At 48.8% G+C, this 21,686-nt stretch overlaps 3 protein-coding genes across 3 annotated transcripts; 2 read left to right on the top strand and 1 right to left on the bottom strand.

Moving 5' to 3' along the window:
* Positions 1-102: 102 nt before the first annotated feature.
* On the bottom strand, positions 103-1,264 carry N7495_001492 (trans-2-enoyl-CoA reductase (NADPH) TSC13; the record flags this gene model as incomplete). The annotated part of the gene is made up of 2 exons (XM_057204162.1): positions 103-1,172; positions 1,228-1,264. The coding sequence occupies 2 exons, from the start codon at positions 1,262-1,264 to the stop codon at positions 103-105; spliced, it is 1,107 nt and encodes a 368-aa protein (XP_057068235.1).
* A 1,399-nt stretch (positions 1,265-2,663) lies between these two features.
* N7495_001491 (peroxidase/cytochrome P450 family protein) lies at positions 2,664-6,243 on the top strand (the record flags this gene model as incomplete). The annotated part of the gene is given in 8 exon segments (XM_057204161.1): positions 2,664-2,901; positions 2,919-2,926; positions 2,979-3,076; positions 3,135-3,183; positions 3,237-3,429; positions 3,478-5,656; positions 5,718-5,844; positions 5,914-6,243. 8 exon segments carry the CDS (start codon positions 2,664-2,666, stop codon positions 6,241-6,243), a joined length of 3,222 nt encoding a protein of 1,073 aa, XP_057068234.1.
* Positions 6,244-7,152: 909 nt separating this feature from the next.
* Positions 7,153-21,083, top strand: tom1 (E3 ubiquitin-protein ligase TOM1; the record flags this gene model as incomplete). Its single annotated transcript, XM_057204160.1, has 10 exons — positions 7,153-7,200; positions 7,265-9,922; positions 9,976-10,851; positions 10,941-15,006; positions 15,073-19,182; positions 19,239-19,313; positions 19,883-20,018; positions 20,082-20,173; positions 20,230-20,602; positions 20,657-21,083. The coding sequence occupies 10 exons, from the start codon at positions 7,153-7,155 to the stop codon at positions 21,081-21,083; spliced, it is 12,861 nt and encodes a 4,286-aa protein (XP_057068233.1).
* Between the last annotated feature and the right edge of the window lie 603 nt (positions 21,084-21,686).

Genomic DNA, 21,686 nt, shown 5'->3' with positions numbered 1-21,686 from the left:
CGGGGAAAGAAATTCAAACTAGCCAGCTATTGCCTGCGGATTGTCAAGTTTAATCCGGCGAGTGTAATTTCCTGCCACCGTGAAACTAGGTAGGTCACCAACCTAGCAGATGTAGGGAATGAGGACAGTGCGCTTCTTCTTATAGCGGTCGGGGAATTCCTTGCGAAGGAGTTTCTCCTTCTTCCAGGCCCAAGCCCACATCTGTCCACCGCCAACGATAGCGAAGAGGATGACGCTCAGGTTAAACTGACTGACGAGGAAGACACCAATCCAAGACACAATCTCAAAGAAGTAGTTGGGGCAGGTGACGATGCTGAAACCAAACCCGCGAGGAATACCGCGCTGGGTGGTGCCAGGCTGGCGCAGATGACGCAACACGAGGTGAGCATTGAAGTTGGCCAACTCGCCAAACACGAATAGTGCAAGACCGGCGTAGATTAGGACATGGTTGGGCTCGTCGGTAGCAGCGGCAGCATTCGGACTGAAGACCCAGTAGGAAATGTTGAAGCCGGCGAGTGCCCAGTAGTGCGCGCTGTTCTTGAAGATGTTGCGTGCGGGCATGGTGGCATTGCTAAATCGGTGGACGAATAGGGTCTCATACTCACGCTTGAGGAAGTGGAGTGTCAAGAGGGCGCACACCAGCAGTTGGCAGTCGGAGGGGGAGGGCACATTGTCGAAGTTGAAGTAGAGGAGCGAGCGGAGGGGGAAGAGGAAGAGACCTGGGATAAGGAGGGGGCCGAGGTATTCAATGATAAAAACGGTGCGCCAAGCGATTTGAGGGCCTGCAGTTTCAACGTGGGGTTGCATGTTAGTAATCTGAGTGGGAATGGATGGAGCTCTGCGCATGGGGATTAATTTGGGGTTGCGCTTGATATCATTTGCGTGATGTATCTTATATAATTCCTTCGCGCGAATTCTGATAGCCTCAGGAGCGGCTTGATGCATGAGGTGCTTACCAAGGTCCTTGACATGAATCACGCTGGAGTTGCGCAAGCCAGTGTCGTTGATAGTAGTGGTTTTCTTGTTAGCAATCACGGTGCGATCGCTTCCCTTGGTGATGCGAAGCCGATGAACGGAGACGCTGCAGATTTCAGCGACGACTTCGTGGAGGTCGTTGGCAGATGCGTCAATGTCAATGGTGACTTCTTTTGGGAGCTTGTGAATGGGACGGCCTGTCTCGAAGTTAGCTATTTCGTAGCTTGGAAAGTATTAGCTATGCATGCATACCGCGAGGCTCCACCACGAGGGTGACTTTGCTAGCCATTTTTAGTGACAGAGAGCTTCCAATTGATAGGAAATGTACCTATGAATCGATTGAAGCGAGGAGGGGAAACCGGGAACGGGGAGCGGGAACGCGGCTAGTGAATGAATGTTGATCCTCACCATTTAGTTAGATAATTCAACATCGAGTCGCATCCACTCACGTGACTTAGACACCTGACAGTTGCGGCCACAACAAATTAAGTTTCTAGTGGATGACTGTTTCGATGTTTAATTACAACTACCAAGTTAGTACCAACATTGTCAAGGTCCACTGACCATTGATGAAGAAATATTCTACACCCTATCGGACTCATATCTATGATCTATTCGGCAAACTCTATGTCTTATCAATCCCGAGGTCTCGGTTATGGGCGGATCAGTCTGGCAGATGGTTACTATGTAGACAGGCGGCGGCTTCAGGGCTGAAACAACGGGTACAGTCGTCGAGGTTAACTTGCAATTGGTAGATGACATTGGTTCCAACATTCCAAGAATGCGATGAACAAAAGGTGTGGGCCGGGCTGAAGGCTTGCATCGAGCACTAACAGAGTACTCCGTACTATCACCTGATACTTTCAGCCGCACCATTAACATAGCGTTACAATGGGCGGTAAGCCAAGCACTAGGCAACCCACTTAACTATTACCTTGTCATGTCGTTTGTTGCCTTGCACTGTTTCCGGCCGAAGCTCAGCCTGCGTTCAATTTGCCGACGTTAGTATAGGCTAGACTGGCCGATTACTCCAATCAGCTTGTTCGACATAATTCCGAGTTCCCAAGTTATATGCCCAGGTGTGCTATGCGAGCCTTGGAGCGGGGGGACATTATATGGGGCGGGGAATCTGAAATCCCATTTGATCTCAGCACATAATTATACGAAAATTTCACTGTTCATAGATGAAACACCTACCATCCGTTCCTATCTATTATCCACCCAACACACCAACAGTTCAAAATCACAAGTCTTTGAGTATTACAAAGTTGAGAGTACTCCGTACTTTGTCTTTGAAACGTTTTTGAGCTCAAAATGGTTTTTATTTTCTGCAGCCTTGTGGGGCAGGCAATATTCGTGTCAGCTCGAGTAGAAGTTGTGGCGCTGATAGTTCGGATACGAATGCAGACAAGGCATAATCGGCAGCACTCTATGGCTAGTTTATGCGGACTTAGTGCATAGCCCATAAAATAGCTCAAATTTTTATAAACTTGCGATTATCCCCCGGTGTCATCGCATGACAGTTCTCTAGCTTTTCTGATTTTCTTATTTCGTTTTTTAACTTCAATCGTATCTGTAATATACTGCTATACAAATACTCCCGAGGTTCTCAGCCCAAATAGTTGAGGTCGATATCCCGACAAACTTGCAGCCTGAGGCACAAAACAACTTATACTCACCTGGTAACTATGGCCGATCAGCCCCAAGACCCTGTCCACGCAGTTGAATCAAAGATTCACCGACTGGAGAAGTTTATTGCTGAATCTTTGAGGCCATTGCCCACGGAGACTGGCGATGGAACTTATATCAAGATGGATGTCACTACAGGTTTGGCCAAGGACATTGGACATGTTGATCTGGCAGAAGTCAAAACCATTGCTGAAGTCGCCAAAAGCGCGATCACTGGTTCCCCCTTGATGATAAAAAGTATATCATGGAAAGAGTGATTCAGGTTTGTCATGAAGAGCATCTAAATGTCGCTGCCCTTGCTCATCATTTGACAGCTGGCTGCCGGTTTGCCTGCCACTTCGGGTGCTCGTACAGAACTAACTGAGACTTTCCTCAATACCTTGTGGAATGATTTGCAGCATCCACCAGTTTCGTTAGTCAATAACCACTACAACAAGACTAATACGATGTTAATGTGGATGAATATGCAGGTATCTTGGCCGGGATGCCATGTATCGTAAAGCAGATGGATCTGGAAACGTAAGACCTTCATGTCCTATCAAACGAATACAAAACGCTGACATAAATTCAAGAACATCTTCTGGCCAAATATTGGAGCTGCAGGTAGTCCTTATGCACGATCAGTTCGACCGGAAATCGTGCAACCCGTAGATCGCCCAGAGCCGGAGGCCCTATTTGACAGTCTCTTAGTCCGGAAAGAGTTCAAGGAGCACCCGAACAAGATTTCAAGTGTATTGTTCTATATTGCGTCTATAATTATTCACGGTATGTTTGAAATTCTCTAGGTGTATGAGTGTCACTAATACGGGATAGATATTTTCCAAACCTCGAGAGATGGGACGGCAACAAACACATCATCGTACTTGGATCTGGGACCTCTATATGGTAACAATCAAAAGGAGCAGGATGAAGTAAGAACCTTTAAGGATGGAATGTTGAAACCTGATTGCTTCTCCTCTAAGCGAGTTTTGGGATTCCCTCCTGGTGTTGGTGTTTTGCTCATCATGTTTAACCGCTTCCACAACCATGTCGCCACCCAGCTCACAGCAATCAATGAGGGTGGTCGCTTCACTAAGCCGGACGAGTCAAATGCAAAGGCTTATGCCACATGGGATAATGATGTGTTTCAAACTGCACGTTTGGTGACCTGTGGTCTCTATATCAACATCGTTCTCAAGGATTATGTTCGAACTATTCTCAACTTGAACCGAACTGACAGCACCTGGAGTTTGGATCCTCGCATGGATGAGAAAGATGGGTTGCTTGGAAAGGCAGTCTCCAAGGCTACGGGAAACCAAGTCTCGGCTGAGTTCAATCTCGTCTACCGCTGGCACTCTTGCATTTCTGCTCGTGACCAGAAATGGTCGGAGGAGTTGTACAAAGAGATTTTCAATGGCCAGGATCATAACACCATTAGTCCACAGCAGTTTGTGATGGGACTCGGGATATACGAATCAAAATTGCCTGAGGACCCTTTGCAGCGGCCCTTTGCCACATTGCAACGCCAGTCCAATGGCTCATTTGATGATGATAGCTTGGTGAAAATATGGGAAGAGAGCGTGGAAGACGTTGCGGGAGCCTTTGGCACCTCTAATGTACCAAGTGTCTTCAAAAGCATCGAGGTCCTGGGCATTAAACAGGCACGTTCTTGGAACTTGGCGACTTTGAATGAGTTCAGGGACTACTTCAACTTGAAGCCATATGAGACCTTCGAAGAGATCAACCCAGATCCATATATTGCTGAACAGCTCAGAAATTTCTACGAGCATCCTGATCTTGTGGAGATGTACCCAGGAGTCATCGTGGAGGATACTAAAGAAGCAATGGCACCCGGCAGCGGCTTGTGTACAAACTACACAATCTCGAGAGCGATTCTGTCTGATGCCGTTGCTCTAGTCCGCGGTGATCGCTTTTACACAGTTGACTTCACGCCTAAGCACCTTACCAACTGGGCTTACAACGAAATTAACTACGACACTAGCATTGATGGGGGCCAGGTCTTTTATAAGCTCGTGCTACGGGCATTCCCCAACCATTTCCGAGCGGATTCAATTTATGCACACTTTCCGACGGTGATTCCGAGTGAGAACGAGAAGATCATGGCCAATATTGGAAGGGCTGGAATGTACAGCTTTGACCGGCCGACCTATACTCCGTTACCCAAATCCATCAATTCTCATGCCGCATGCCAGGCCATCCTCGCCGACCAGGACTCCTTCAAAGTAACCTGGGGCAAGAAACTCGAGTTTCTTCTGCAGCGAGCGGGCCACCCCTACGGCAAGGATTTCTGTCTCTCGGGCGATCTCCCGGCAAATGCAGACTCCAGGAAAATACTAAGGAACGCCATATATCAGGAAAACTGGGAGTCTGAGGTCCGCAAATTCTACGAGCAAATCACGTTGCAGCTACTGCAAAAGAACTCGTATAAGATCGGTAGCGCGAACCAGGTCGACATTGTGCGCGATGTGTCAAATCTTGCTCAGACCCATTTCTGTGCTAATGTCTTCTCTCTCCCACTCAAAACTGAGTCAAACCCCCGAGGTATATTTACTGGACCTGAGCTTTATCAGATATTGGCTTTGCTTTTCACCTGTATTTTCTATGATTTGGACGTTCAAAAGGCTTTCCAGCTCGAGCAAGCTTCTCGCAAAACTGCGCAGCAGCTTGGTGACCTTATCATAGCAAATGTTGAGATCGTCAACAAGGCTGGGTACATTGCCGAGCTTGTGGACAAACTCCATCACCATGACAACGCGCTGAAAAACTACGGCGTTCATATGATCCAGCGCTTGCTTGATAGTGGATTACCGCCTAAGGAGATTGCGTGGACGAACATTGTCCCTTCGGCGTGTTCAATGGTTGCCAACCAGTCGCAGTTGTTCTCTCAGTGCCTGGACTTCTATCTAGATACGGATAACGCCATCCACCTTGCCGAAATTCAGCGCTTGTCAAAGGAGCATACTCATGAAGCCGACGAGCTACTTCTGAGATAGTAAGTTACCCCCTCTATTTGTTTGCAGTTGTAATTAAACAACGTACTTACTTTGAAGCAGCTTTATGGAAGGTGTCCGAATCCGATCGTCTGTTGCCTTGCCCCGGGAGGTTGCCAAGCCGACTGTCATTGAAGATAACGGAAAGAGAGTGTCATTGGAGGTCGGACAACAGGTGCTTGTCAATTTGGTAAGTGCACCTTAGTTTTCCAAACCTGCGCTGTATATTGAAACTCTTTTAACGAGAATACCAATTTAGGTGGGTGCAAGCCACGATGCCTCCGCATTTCCCGACCCTGAAAAGGTTCGTCTTGATCGTGATTTGGGCAGCTACATTCACTTTGGCTTCGGTCCACACCAATGCCTCGGTATGGAGGTGTGCCAGATTGCTCTTCCGACCATGCTCCGTATTGTGGGACAGCTGGAGAATCTTCGGCGTGCGCCTGGGTCGCAAGGTCAGTTGAAAAAGCAGACCGGATCTGCAGGATTGACCATGTACATGAATGCGGAGCAAAGCGTCCTGTCTCCATATCCATTGACCATGAAGATCCAATGGGATGGGGCATTGCCCAACGTTGTGGGCCACTAGAGCATCTGGCGAGAAGGAGCGAATAGAGGTTGAGAATTTCTTCAGCCTTGGAAGGGCTTCTGGTTTCTCCGCCGATTAAGTATTCTTCAGTGTACAACCCATCCGGAGCCTCTCATTCATCCTTGTATGGGCTAAGTAGCATTGATAATTGATAGTTCAGAATCGAGTTTGCTATTCATATTTATAAGTCAGTCATAGCCCTCACATTTAGTCGGGAATTCCTAGTTGTGATTCAGCTTTCTGGAATACAGTCTTACATGGATTGAGGAATGATAGACTGTAGTCCTTATAAGCTGAGTTATATACTGCGTTTGTGGGGTTGTTATGAAACTACGTTTGTTTCGAGAGAAGTGGTGCCTTGGAGCCTTACCGCCTAGGCGGGGACAAGGCCTAGCGCGCTCCACTGAGCTTCTGGCAAGACAGCTCAAGTTCACGAATCTTCCCAAACGTTTCTTTGTCTTTCTTCATCTCTCTTCTCCCCACCCATCCCCCCATTCACCTTTTCGAATCCCCTTTCTACCCTAATCCCTTTTGAATTAGTCAACTAGAGTGTTAACGTCCTGCACCGTTTCTCTCTGCCAGTTTGATTATTCATATAACTCCCGTAATCTAACATCAATCATTAAGAGAGCTTTCTCGGAAACAGGCTTCTTTTTCCCAAAGAAAAGTAGGTGGAATATTTTTGTTATTTTTCCTTGCAAATCAGAATCCACCCCTCAAATTCTCTTTGACCCGTTCTCTCGACCTGAAGCGTCTCGGTTTTTGTGAGAAGTTGAACTAAAAACGTCATAAGGCATTCTCGCGCTTTCTCCGCGACCCGGCCTCACGACCTTCCCCACCCACCCCTCTTGGAAACATTGTCACCCAGAATTTTGAATCTCATGGTTGGCTGTCTGTCCGATCGCGACCATGGGGAGAATTAAGAAGGCAGCTAGCCAAAAGCATGTGGCTACAGTTGTAGGTCCTTCCTTCCATAGACGATCGTCGACATTGTCACTAAATTTTTTATTTCTTGTTACAGTCACCATTTTTCACGAACTTTATCGCACATGCTACCAGCCTTCCTGCTCCAGAGCTTCCTTCGTTTCTGCGCACATTCCCCAAGTTATGGCCATTCCCTCGAGGTGATCTCTATCACTGGATCCCTCTACTTGACCGCTTCGATGAAATCCTAGCCTGCATCGTCGAAAAATATTCCCTCAACACCGGTCCCCAGACTCAACCATTCGGAAATGGCACGCTGGAGCAATTCTACACGATTGATGGAGCCGTAAAACCTGCTGAAGGCATTGAAGCTAAGCTGAAAGCCCTGGGATATGGTCCCGACGGAGATCGTGAGCTAGTGGAATCGATTCTTGAGTTTTCGCGTCTGTTGCTTGAAAAGTGTGGCAACCGAAGCCTGTACAGCAGCAGTGAACTTCTTGGAGATCTCTTGAACACAACCTCCCTTCCCCTTCTCCAATCCACACTCCGTCTGACTTTGTGCTTGGCACAACGGTACCACTCACGCCAACGCGGCGTTCAACAACAGGCTTTGCTAGCAGCCCACTACAACATTGATCTGGAGAAATTGCAAAAGATTGCGGCGCCCTTCCCCCGTCCATTCGTTGCTACCAGTACTCCGTTCACTACACCCTCCGCCAAGGGCAAGGAGCCCGTCATTCAAACCAAGGTCAACGCGAATGAATTGACATCCCTTGTACGCGACAAAGATGGGTGGGAAGAGTGGGGCAATGTTCGTCTCCTCTATTATCCTCCTGGTCTCTCTGAGCAGACCAAGACAGCATCCGAATCCGGTCCAGGCGATAGTGGTCCGCATGCCCCCCATGCTCCCGCTACACCGACTCCTCTGCGACGGAGTGCGACTCACCCTACACCTCGCTTCAGCCGTGGGCCGAATCTAGATGATTCACCTGCTGGCTCTGCCACTCCAGGCAAGGGAGCAGAGGAGCCATCACGAAGTGGCAAAATACTGGATCTTCCATATGCCAAAATTTCATCTTCAAAGGCTGAGGATATTCTGTCAACCAACTTGCCCCTCTTGTCTCAGGAAACTAAGTATGAACTTCTTCAGAAGATTCGTATCGCTCAGGCCTTGTCTGGTTCGCCTGCAGATCGCGAGCAGATTCTCGCAATTCGGATTCTTGCTGTGACTAACTTGGCTTATGTCAACTCTGAATCGACTTTCCAACAGAAGATTTTACAATCTGACCTTGAACAGTCAAAGCGCCTGCAGCTAACCTTCCAGTTAGCCGAGCTGGTTCATCTCGGTGCGAGTGGCGATCTAGAGGTTTCGCGAACTTTGCAAACATTAGCAATTCAAGCCCTCGATGCTCTTGCAAAGCACAAAGCTCGTGCTCAAGATGTATGCGCAGCTTTGAGTGTCAATGTCAACCACGGCGTTCTCATGTTCCTAACTCGTAAGCTCGTCAATGAATTGGCTTCGGAAGATGACGAGACAGATAGTTCATACTATGACGAGTGGCGGGATGCTTTACTTGCTCTTTTGCGAACTCTTCCGAGTTCGAGCTCCCGCACACCTGATACGCTTGTCGCAGCTGGCCTCATCCCCATGTTTGTTGATATCCTTAATCTTCGCACCATTAAGGCCCGCAGATTTTATGCACGGATTATTGAGTTCCTGGATACCTTTGTGCATGCAGTTCGGGATGCTTTGACCAATTTGACGACAGCAAAAGGCTTCGATGCGATTTCTGATCTGATTGCTTACGAAACCAAGACCGCCTTTGATCACGTCTCTCGTGGGGATGGATTCCCGCATGAGTACAGAAATCCCTCGATCGATTACCAGATCCCATACTTGCAGCAACAAACCCTCCGGTGGTTGTTCCGTTTTGTCAACCACACCATGCAGCATAACGGTGGAGGGTTTGACCGTGTTCTGAGGAACTTCATTGACTCACCTCAGATTCTTACCTCCCTGCGACTCGTTTTCGAAAATGCGCGGGTCTTTGGCTCGCACGTTTGGAGTAATGGTGTCAACATTCTTAGTAGTTTCATTCACAATGAACCAACTAGTTACGCAGTAATCGCCGAGGCTGGTCTTAGCCGGAGTCTTCTTGCGGCCGTCATGGGTCGTGAGCTCAATGTGAAGGAGAAGCCACCCGCTGTGGAACCAGAGGACATCGACGAGGAAAACGAGGCATCCGAGTCTACACCTGCCGAGCCCGCCTCCGCAACAGAAAGCAAGAAGTCTGGCCATGAGTATGCCATGGCTCGGCCGTCTGGAACTCTACTCGCATCAGGTATCGTTCCTGCTGCCGATGCTCTTGGTTGCATCCCCACGGCATTTGGCGCTATCTGTTTGAATGCCTCTGGACTGGATCTTTTCCAATCCTCCGATGCTCTTGAAAGTTTCTTCGAAATTTTTGAAAACCCAGAGCATGTTAAATGCCTAAAAGATGACCCCAATCTGGTTCGCTCCTTGGGTACGACCTTTGATGAGCTGGTTCGCCACCATCCTGCTCTTAAGACCACCATAATGTCTGCAGTTATTGTTCTAACCGCTCGTGTTGGCTTACTTGCCAAAGCCAAGGCATGGCAATTGGGATTGGGTAGCAAACTTTGGACTGAAGACTCTGAGGGTGATCTACGTCTTTCAGGAGATCAGTCCTCTTTGTTCCGTGAAATCGGTGCTCCCAAAGGCGGTTCGGAGGACGTATTCCCCAGTAATTATCTCCTAAATGCTCATGACCTTCCCAATGGGGGAAGCTGGTTGAGGGTGATCTCAGCTCAATTTTCCCACCGCACCACAAAATCGATCCTAAGGATAAAGATGAACATGGCCTCACTATCTCGGACTATCTTTTCCCTACTATCCGGTTCTTGGGCGCTTTCTTTGAAAACCAGCCAAATTGCACCGCATTCATTTTGGCTGGTGGAGCAGAGTTCATTCTGGATTTTGCTACACTTCAGAGTTTGCCTTTCAATTTCCATACCAGCGACGTTAACCAGGAACTTACAGTTCTTGTCCACATGCTTGCGGAAACGAAACCACATCTTATCATTCCATCTCTTATGAAACGTGCCCAACTCGCAGTGGACAACCTTTCACCTTTCTGGGATTCGCCCTCAGAGGTCGGCTTCTTCACTGCACTGGCTAAGCCGGGTAACTCCAAAGGACCGGAGACAGAAGCGATTGGACATGGTACATTCTATGCGAAACACTTGAATGCTGTTCTCGTCATCACAGGCCTTCTCCGGGAGATCTTCGCCCTGCCTCTGTTTCAGGTCCGAGCCTCGCAGTCGTCGGCATTTTCTCAGGTGAACCTTGCAGACTTGTACAGCTCCCTGGTAACGTCACTTGGCAGCCTTCATGCCGCGTGCGTGTGGGAGTCAATCGTCAATGAGAAGAGCAACCCTGAGTTGTGGACGCAACCTACGCTGACCTCCGCTGCCAAACCAGCCTCCGAGACGCCTAGCAACACCTCTGGATCCGGTGAATCCTTGGAAGATCCGGTCTCGGCAGCTCAGCCTGGCAGCGAGAAGAGTGAAAGCACTGAGAAGAAAGTGGATGAGTCGAGCGCCGCCTTTAAGAATGTCCAGACTATTCGCTACCTTCTAAGCGCCCTTCCCCCTCCATCACTGGTTTCTTCCACAACCTGGGACTTGGGCTGCTCGGAAAGAAACGGAACGATAGAAATGACCCCAGTAATAGGTCTCTGAACATGAAACAGAATTGCGCTAAGGTGGCCGATGCTATCGTCGATTCTGTTCTACGGGCCCTTCGTCTCAAGGCTGCAAGCTCGTGCGAAAGTTCCAAGCACCGTTTGGCTTATCTAATTGTCATACTATCTTCGTTCTCTCAACTTTTGTACGAAGTCAGTGGTGAACGCCCTCAGACAAACTACCTCACTTACATCATGTGGACATTCAGGCGAAAGGGTGGCTTGACTGTTTTGAAGGACATCTGTCAAACCTTCATGCATGAGGTTAAGACTATCAAATCGGAGCAGAATGATCCTGAGGCCAACAAGGAAGTAGCCGATCAGCTGGTCTCCGCCTACGGTAGTATTAAGATAATTCTTGTGATCTTCACCGAGCTTGCTTCTGGAAAGAGCATCATTGAATCTAGCCAGACACATGCAATGTCCAGTCAACTTGAACGTAACCGAAATCAAGCTGATTACTTTACGCCAGGTCAGTTCCTGGTGGATCTTCGTATGGAAGTCCTTCCTATGGCCCGGGAAATGTGGAACTCTGAATTCGCAACTCAGTCTGAAAGCTCAATCATCAAATTTTTGGTTGATATTCTCCGGTCATCTCTGGATGGAGAATATGAGACTGGCGCTGCTCACAACTCAGACACTCCAATCGTGGCAACGGAGATGCCTTTCAGGCCGTTTGTGATCAATAAAGATAGAGAAACGGCTCTAGCTGCGAAGATTTCCGCCGAACCTGGATCTGGATTGGTCAGGGAGGCATTGTATCGTTGCAACAATGTCCTCAACGCAGCAGAAGAGTACTGTCATGCCCAGGACTGGCTACGTGCTCCGCCCCTGATTCCTCCTGAACCGACGGATATTGAGATTGCTCCTGTCAGAGAAACCCCCGAGGATCCTGCTGAAGAGGCGGTAGTAGAAGGCCGAAATTATTTGCCTCGCTCCTCTGCCCTCACTATGCTCATGAATCAGGCGGCTGAAGATGTCGAGGCTGGCAGAATTGGACCGGAACTACCAACACCTGAACATATCACACGCAATGATTTGGCTAGAGTGCTTGGTCGAGTTCTCCCAGAAATTACTGGCATTGACCATGATCTAGACGATCAATTAAACCCATTCTTTACTCCAAGCCACAGTGCTCCGCCACCTCCCTCGTCAGGGCCCATCAGTGACGCTCAGGATGAGACGGCAAGCCGCCGTGAATACGTCACTATTGAAAATCTGGAAGTGGAAAGAGAAAAAGTTCGGTTGAACCTCATTGAGCGCTGCTTGGATGTTCTGAATGAACATCATGATGTTTCTTTCGAGCTTGCAGATCTAATTTCATCTGCTATCAAGAAGCATCCCGAGCCTGAATCTTTCCGACGAGACATTGGAGAAATTTTGGTCCGGTCGCTTGTCTCTCTCCAGATGGAGAATTTCCAGACCGCGGGAAAGAAGATTGCAGCTTATGCACATATCCTCGCCCTCGTTCTTCAGGATCGCGATATGTACAATGCAACCCTTGAAGACCTCAAAGACTGCTTCTCGACCTTCCTTGGGTTTATTCGAATTACACCTGAGAAGTCCGCCGATGAGTCCTTCCCCTGGGTCGGCCATGTCTTGCTTATTATGGAGAAGTTACTGTCCGATGACTGTCAGCCTCCTGAGATTAGCTGGACCCCACCTAATCCCGAAGATCCTAGTGCCGGTGTGGAGGCACCCGCTCAGATTAAGGAGCCTCTCGTCCCTCTTGACGAAAAGATACAACTCTTCGAGGCACTCGTTGAAATTCTGCCTCGTGTTGGCAAAGATGAAACTTTGGCGCTGTCCGTATGCCGTATTCTGGTGATTCTCACTCGTCAGCGCACCATCGCTGCCCGTTTCGGTGAAAAACGAAACTTGCAGCGCCTGTTTGTTATGATCAAACAATTGCCTAGCGCCATTACCAATGGGAAACTCCAAAGTACTTTCATGCTAATACTGCGACATATCGTGGAGGACGAGGACACCATTCGGCAAATCATGCGCAGCGAGATCGTTGCCAACTTCGAAGCCAAAACTTCTCGTCAAATTGATACTACCAATTACGTGCGACAACTGTATCATCTTGTACTGAGGGCACCCGATATCTTCGTCGAAGTGACAAATGAGAAATTGCGATTGGTGCGGTATGATAGCCATCAACGCCCACAAACTCTCGCCCTCAAGGCCGACAAAAATCGCAACCAGAGACCGGGCAAGGATGATGCCACTCACAATAAGGACGATGTCGCTGTCGAGGCATCTACTTCTACGGACAATGAAAAAGATAAGAGCCAAGGCAAGGCTGCTGAAATGAAGCCACCAGTGGTGGAAAACCCAGATGGTGTTATTCACTACCTTCTTTCGGAACTTCTATCGTACAAGGATGTGGATGACAAAGAGCCCTCGGCTGAATCGTCAGAGCAGCAGCCCAGCAGCGATCAAGCCGATGTCCAGCCTGACGTGGAAATGGGCACGGATGAACCTCCTGCTTCCTCGAGCGGCACCGAAACCCCATATGGTTACGCTCCTTCTGTTGCTAAAAAGGGCGAAAAGCCGCCCTTCAAGGCCGAAGATCATTCGATTTACGTCTATCGGTGCTTCCTTCTACAGTGCTTGACTGAGCTCCTGTCATCTTACAATCGGACAAAAGTCGAGTTTATTAACTTCTCACGAAAGGCTGATCCTCTTGCTACGACACCATCAAAGCCACGTTCAGGAATTCTCAATTATCTTCTCAATGTTCTCGTTCCTATTGGGACAATGGAACATGATGAGTCCTTGTCTTTCAAGAAACGCAGCATCACGTCCACCTGGACCATGCAAGTTCTCGTTGCCTTGTGTAGCAAAACCGGCGAATTCGGTGGCGTTGGCAAACGCCGTGGTGAGCACAAGCGGAATGAAGAGGATGAGCAAGAGCTTGCCTTTGTGCGCAGATTCGTTTTGGAGCACGCTCTCAGATGTTACAAGGACGCCATTGCGTCAACCGACGCGCTCGATGTGAAGTATTCCAAGCTGATGTGTCTTGCTGATCTTTTTGATAAAATGCTCAGTGGGCAATCCTTCCATCAGGATGCAGGTTTCCCATCTTCAGTTAGACAACTCTCGAAAACCATGTTCGAGAAGCACTTCATCCCTACTCTAACTGCTTCTGTCGCCGATATTGACCTTAACTTCCCGTCATCCAAGCGCGTCATCAAGTACATTTTACGCCCCTTGAACAAACTCACTCAAACCGCTGTGCACCTCAGTGACACTTCAGATATCTCTACCCTTGGTGATGCAGACGAGGATGATGACATCTCATCGGCCACCTCGGTCTCTGATATGGATGATGATCGTGAAGAGACTCCGGATCTTTTCCGACATTCTACCTTAGGCATGCTGGAGCCTCGACACGAAGAAGAAACCAGCACAGATGAGTCCGAGGGAGAAGACGATGAAATGTATGACGATGAATATGACGAGGACATGGACTACGATGAGGACGTCGTTGAGGACGATGGCGAAGTCGTAAGCGACGAAGAGATTGATGGAGTCCCCATTGAAGGTCTTTCCGGCGATGCTGTCGAAGTTATCATCGATGAAGATGATGACGACGATGAAGAAGATGATGATGATGATGATGATGACGACGACGACGACGACGACGATCATGATCACTCTGAGGACGAAATTTTCGCCGGAGAGATCACCGGCGACCATGACAACGATAGCCTTGGTGAAGACGTGGAAGATGAGTGGGAGAGTGAAGCAATGACCGAAGATGAAGAAGAGGCCGACATGATGAGCCAGCTTGAAGATGAAATGGCTATCATGCACGAATCCCATCGTCAACAAGATGGTCATACTAACTTCAACGACCTGTTCCGTGTGCTTAATCAAGCTGCTGGTGTCGAGCATGACGGTCTCGGAGGTGGTCCTGTAGGTGGTCTCGGAGCAAATATCATCTCCGATGAACTTCTCAATGAATTGAATGAGGAAGGAGATGAGGATGAAATGGATGAGCTTGATGAGGACGTGGATGATTACGATGATTATGATATGGATCAAGGCTCAGAGGGAGACATTGATGGTAAATCCCAACTTTTTTTACGGGTTAGCTCAAATTCGTGACGATAGCTAACGGTACAATGAGTAGATGACGAAATAGAACCATGGGGTTGGTTGGACGAAGAAACTCCGGTGCCCCGCGCACACACTCGCTTTCGCGGTGCACCACCAGCTTGGGCTACAGTCACCGAGATTATGCCCGGTACTGCTGGTGGAATGATGTCAATGCAACACCCCCGTGTTCACAGAAATCAGCTGCCCAACCGCGGCAATGATGATGGAACCAATCCTCTTTTGATTCGCAACGATCGTGGCTTCACCAATGGTCGTGTTGACCCTACTGAATCTCGTCCTCGTGCACGCGACGGATGGCTTTTACCGGATGCTAATGCTCTCGCTGCGATGGATAGTCCCATGAGTTTCATGAATGCCATCATGCAGGCCATTGGCGGACATGCTACGCCAGGCTTTGGAGTCGTCACTCGCCCAGACGGCATCCATGTCCACGTTGACAGACGTGCAATTCTGCCAAACCGTCTTCAGGATATGTTCAACGGCATTTCTCGGACCCAGCTCCCTAATTCTCGTCATCGCGAGGATCCACAAAACGCCGTCAAGTTCGCTTTGTCTACCACCATTTGGCGCTGGCAGGAAGAGGCCCGTCTCCTGTATAGCAGCACATATGTGGAAAAGACACAGCGTATTGTCAACGCGCTGTTTAAGATCATGGTTCCCATTGCCATTGAAGAGGACAAGTTGCGCCAAAAGATGGTGGAAGAGGAGCGCAGACGTCTTCGACAAGAGCAAGAAGAGAAAGATCGTCAGGAACGTATCGCTAGGGAGGCAGAGGAGCGTGAACGCAAGCTTCAACAAGAAGAAGAGAACGCCCGACTCCAAGCTGAAAGAGAACAACAACAACAATCTGAGCCAGCTGCTGGAGCTCCGGAGCCCATGGAAGATATCCAACAGACGGAGAACACGACCGACGCTACCATTCAAGAGCTCAGCTCATCCAGACTGGAGGCTTCCGCCCAGCCTGTTATCGCAACCATTCGGGGACGGCAAGTTGATATCACGAACCTAGAAATTGATCCTGAATACTTAGAGGCTCTGCCCGATGCTCTCCGTGAGGAGGTCATCATGCAGCAACTTGCGGAGCAGCGCTCTCAAGCTGCGGCTGCTGGTGAGGAGACAACTGAGATCAATCAAGAATTCTTGGAAGCATTGCCTGAAGAAATCCGTGATGAACTCCTCCAGCAAGAAGCTGCCGATCGGCGCCGACGGGAACGCGACAGTGCACGCCGCCAGGCCAATGCAAACGGTGCTGCGCCTCGCGCCGAGGACATGGATGCTGCTAGTTTTTTGGCAACTCTGGATCCCTCCTTGCGCCAGGCTGTCCTTGCAGACCAGCCAGAGGATATTCTGGCTAGCTTGGGTCCCGAATACTTAACGGAAGCTCGATCTCTGGGTGGCCGACGTCTTGCTCAGTTCGGCGATCTCGTTGCCGGAATGGAGGGCAGTCGCCCTAGAATCGATATTTCTGGAGAACAAGAACCCAAGAAGTCTCAACGCCGCCAGGTTGTTCAAATGCTCGACAAGGCCGGTATTGCAACACTCCTTCGTTTGATGTTCATGCCTCTTCAGGGAACCGCACGCCACCAGTTGAATGACATTCTACACAACGTTTGTGAGAATCGCCAGAACAGAAGCGAAGTCATCAGCCTTCTTCTCTCTGTCCTGCAGGATGGTAGCATCGATTCCTCTGCGATCGACCGCAGTTTCTCTCATCTGTCGCTTCGTGCCAAGGCCTCCGGCGCTCAAAAGACTCCGCAATCAGTTAAGCGCAATCTCAACCTCACGTCTTCGAGCATCAGTAGCGATGTGACCCCAACCATGGTGGTTCAGCAATGTCTAGGAACACTCTCGTTCCTAGCCCAGTACAATCCACACGTTGCTTGGTTCTTCCTCACAGAGCACGACTCGTCGGCAACATTCAAGTTGAAGTCACTCCGCAAGGGCAAGGGTAAGGAACTTCGTGCCAACAAGTTTGCCTTGAACTCTCTCCTGTCTCTGCTAGACAGACAGTTGATCATGGAAAGCCCCAGCTGCATGGAACAGCTATCTAGTCTACTGAGCAGCATTACCCAACCACTTACTATTCTCCTTCGCCGCGATAAGGATAAGTTAGCGGAAGACAAAGGGAAGAAGCCCGAAGATGGTCCAGCTCAAGAGGATACCGCCATGGAAGATGCACCATTGCCTACTGTTGAGACTGAAGAACAAGATGCTGAGCCAACTACAGCAGTGGGTGAAGAGGAAGAGACCAAGAAGCCAGAGGGTACCGATGATCCTACTGGGGAAGAGGACAAGCGCAAGCGCAAGTCTATTGAGCCCCCTGTCGTTCCTGACCACAACTTCCGACTGGTTGTGCATATTCTTGCTGCTCGCGAATGCGGTAATAAGACTTTCCGCGACACTGTTTCCACGATTAACAACCTCTCTGCCATTCCCGGAGCTCGCGATGTGATCGGAACTGAACTCGTTAGTCAGGCCCAGAAACTGAGCGATACCATCTTGGCAGACGTGGAAGAACTTCTCCCCCATATTCATCAGTCTAAAACTGGTACGGATATGCAGGGCTTGGCTCTGGCTAAGTTCTCTCCAGCCAGCTCTGATCAAGCAAAACTCCTTCGTATTCTTACGGCACTTGATTACCTATTCGATCCGAATCGGGTCGATAAGTCAAAGGGCACTGAGCCCGAATCCGCACCCAAAGAAGATGTGCTCAAGAGACTGTACGAAAGTGCTACTTTTGGGCCCCTGTGGACCAAGTTGAGTGACTGCCTGACCGTCATTCGCCAAAAGGACAACATGCTGAACGTGGCTACTATCCTCCTTCCACTAATCGAAGCGTTGATGGTCGTTTGCAAGAACACTGCCCTCAAGGACCAACCCTTGTCTCGCAACAGCCGCGAGCTGTCATCCAACAGCCATACGACTGAATCCGGTGTGAGCATGGAGAACATATTCTTCAAGTTTACTGAAGAGCACAGAAAAATTCTCAACGAGCTCGTTCGCCAGAACCCTAGATTGATGAGCGGTACTTTCTCCTTGCTTGTGAAGAACCCCAAGGTTCTCGAGTTTGACAATAAGCGAAATTATTTCACTCGCCAGGTTCATTCTCGTGGCGCTGAGCCTCGCCATCCCCACCCTACTCTGCAGCTTTCTGTGCGCAGAGAGCAAGTCTTCCTTGATTCTTTCAAGTCTCTATACTTCAAGAGTGCGGATGAGTTGAAGTACGGCAAGCTGAACGTGCGATTCCATGGCGAAGAAGGAGTCGATGCTGGTGGCGTCACTCGAGAATGGTTCCAAGTTCTCGCCCGTGGCATGTTCAACCCCAACTACGCTCTCTTTATTCCCGTGGCTGCCGATCGAACCACGTTCCACCCCAATCGTCTCAGCGGTGTTAACAATGAGCACCTGTTGTTCTTCAAGTTCATTGGACGTATCATTGGTAAAGCCATGTACGAGACTCGTGTTCTCGACTGCCATTTCTCCCGTGCTGTCTACAAATCTATCATTGGACGCCCTGTCTCGATGAAGGATATGGAGACGCTCGACCTAGATTACTACAAGTCTCTGCTTTGGATGTTGGAGAATGACATCACCGACATCATCACTGAGACATTCTCCATTGAGACAGATGACTTTGGCGAGCACCAAATTATCGATCTTGTTCCTGATGGTCGCAACATCCCCGTCACTCAAGAGAACAAGGAAAGCTACATTCAGCGGGTGATTGAGTATCGCCTGGTCGAGTCTGTGCGTGAGCAGCTTGACCACTTCTTGAAGGGCTTCCATGAGATTATTTCTCCAGAACTCATCTCGATCTTCAACGAGCAGGAGCTCGAGCTTCTGATCTCTGGTCTACCTGAGATCGATGTTGATGAATGGAAGGCTAACACCGAATACCACAATTATTCTGCCTCCTCACCCCAGATCCAATGGTTCTGGCGTGCTGTCCGTTCATTCGACAAGGAGGAGCGGGCCAAGCTGCTACAGTTTGTTACCGGTACCAGCAAGGTCCCTCTCAACGGGTTCAAGGAGTTAGAGGGTATGAACGGTGTGAGCAAGTTCAACATCCACCGTGACTACGGCAACAAGGATCGCCTTCCTAGTTCCCACACATGTTTCAACCGTAAGTAGATTACACATTTTGTTAAATCCTTTACACAGACTAATTTACTTCTACAGAGCTTGACATTCCTGAGTACGACAGCTACGAGGATCTCCGTCACCGGCTGTACACCGCCATGACCACGGGCAGCGGTTACTTCGGGTTTGCCTAGATGGTTTTATTCTTTTTCTTTTACAAATGGCGTTTCTCCAGAATTTTGAGCGAATGGCAGGGCAAGTGAAAGTTAGTCTAATTGTTATGAAAATTGGCTCTCATTGTTTCCGGCTGAAGTGCAGGTCAGCCGGTCTCATACAAGGCCCTAGATTAGTTTTCAGTCTGATCGCTGTTCTTTCTCAAGGAAATATCCAGATTATTCTTCAGTCTGATCGCTGCTCTTTCTCAAGGAAATATTCAGATTTCGTTTTAATGTTCAATATGGTTATAAATCATGAATTTTCTGTATTTCTATGTTGGTTTTGTCATATTACCTGGGCTATACACGGGTTTTAGACTTGTTTTGTAAGGAATAGTTCAACTGCGAAAGGTGCCCAGGTCGACTGTTCAACGGCATATTGTGACACCTTACATTTTAGGCTCCCAATATCCTTATCGGATGAAAAATTGTCCGGATTCGTAACTCCAATCGCGGCCGTCATGTGACTACGAAAAAAATGCGGGGCCAATAGCGGCAGGCAGGATTCATTTTGAATTCAATTTTTAGATCGCAAATTCTTCGAGTTTCATTTGTCTTGGAAACCTCCCTATTCACGTATACACACCATGTCGGCCTCAGCTAACTCTATTAAGCTGTTGACTGGTAACAGTCACCCCGAGCTTGCTGAGCTCGTGGCTGATCGGTACGTGATATAGTCCGGCTTCGGTCTCTCCACCAGATGACATCGAAACTAACTAAGATGCAGGCTCGGGATTGAAAAGACCAAGATTATGGTCCTACAATATTCCAACCAGGAGACTAGTGTGACAATTGGTGAAAGTGTTCGAGATGAAGATGGTACGCGGACCCTTCGGACCTGATCGTGAAATCCTAATTGCTAATGTTCTCTACAGTCTTTATTCTGCAGTCCACTCGTCCGAATGACATAAACGATGGTCTCATGGAACTCTTGATCATGATCAATGCCTGCAAGACAGCTTCTGCGCGCCGAATCACCGCCGTTATCCCTAACTTCCCATATGCTCGTCAGGATAAGAAGGATAAGAGCCGAGCTCCCATCACGGCGAAGCTCATGGCTAATATGCTTCAAACCGCTGGTTGCAACCACGTTATTACCATGGACCTTCATGCCAGTCAGATCCAGGGCTTCTTCAACATCCCCGTCGACAACTTGTACGCCGAGCCTAGTTTGCTGAAGTGGATTCGGGAAAACCTAGACGTGAGCAACTGTGTCATTGTCAGCCCAGATGCTGGTGGTGCTAAGCGGTAAGCTTTGATAATACTGTTCTATCAAATCACAAGTCTAAGAATATTCCATAGAGCAACTGCCATTGCCGATCGCCTCGATCTGCAATTCGCTCTGATCCACAAGGAACGTGCTCGCCCTAACGAAGTCTCGCGTATGGTCTTGGTCGGTAACGTCCGGGACAAGGTTGCCATCATTGTCGACGACATGGCCGACACCTGTGGCACACTCGTCAAGGCCGCCGACACTGTCATGATGCACGGCGCTAAGGAAGTCAACGCCATCGTCGTACACGGAATCCTGTCCGGTAAGGCCATTGAGAACCTGAACGGCAGCACTCTTAAGCGTCTGGTCGTCACCAACACCGTTCCCCACGCCGAGAAGAAGGAACTTTGCGACAAGATTGAAACAATTGATATCAGCCCCACCCTGGCCGAGGCTTGCCGTCGCACCCACAACGGCGAGTCTGTCAGCTTCCTGTTCTCTCACACCGTCTCGTGATCGTCCATTTAACTCAAATACCCTTTCCTTTCTCCCCTACTACTTCTGCTTTTCAAAAAGATCCTTGTATGTATCTTTATGTTCGGTGCGATGCGAAAGTCCAAACGAAAGCTGGAGCAAACAAACATACGATTTCCATGACCCTTTTTTCACTTTTCTTACGGTTGGTAAGTTCGAATGCCAATGCATCTGGCTTTCTCTCTTCGACTCAGTTGGTTGAACTGATTTATTTCCTGGTATGAAATACAATATTTTCCAATCTTCCATATAGAGTACAGTCCCCGGAAATGCGTTTTTGATACGGAATATACCAGACCGTGATGAGAATCTTGGGTCGTTTATTTCGAGGCTTGCTTTCTTTTAACATCAAAGGTTTCAATATCCTTAGAGCTACATCCTTGTTGAGAAATCAAATGAAATAGAACATTGAATTGAACCTTGGAAATGAAAGCACAGAGATGCATCATGAACCCGAAAATGGCGCGTGTTCGGCAATAAGTTACATAGTGACGTTGACCGCGCTCTGTTGTATAAATTGTGCCCAATATCCCAAAGGTACGAGCAAAAGCATGTTTCAAGGTTCGAGACGAAATTCATTCGTGA

The sequence above is a fragment of the Penicillium taxi genome, assembly GCF_028828555.1.
Source record: "Penicillium taxi strain IBT 34144 chromosome Unknown utg000001l_segment0_segment0, whole genome shotgun sequence".
NCBI classification, from domain to species: domain Eukaryota; kingdom Fungi; phylum Ascomycota; class Eurotiomycetes; order Eurotiales; family Aspergillaceae; genus Penicillium; species Penicillium taxi.
This window is presented reverse-complemented; position numbering and strand designations above follow the sequence as displayed.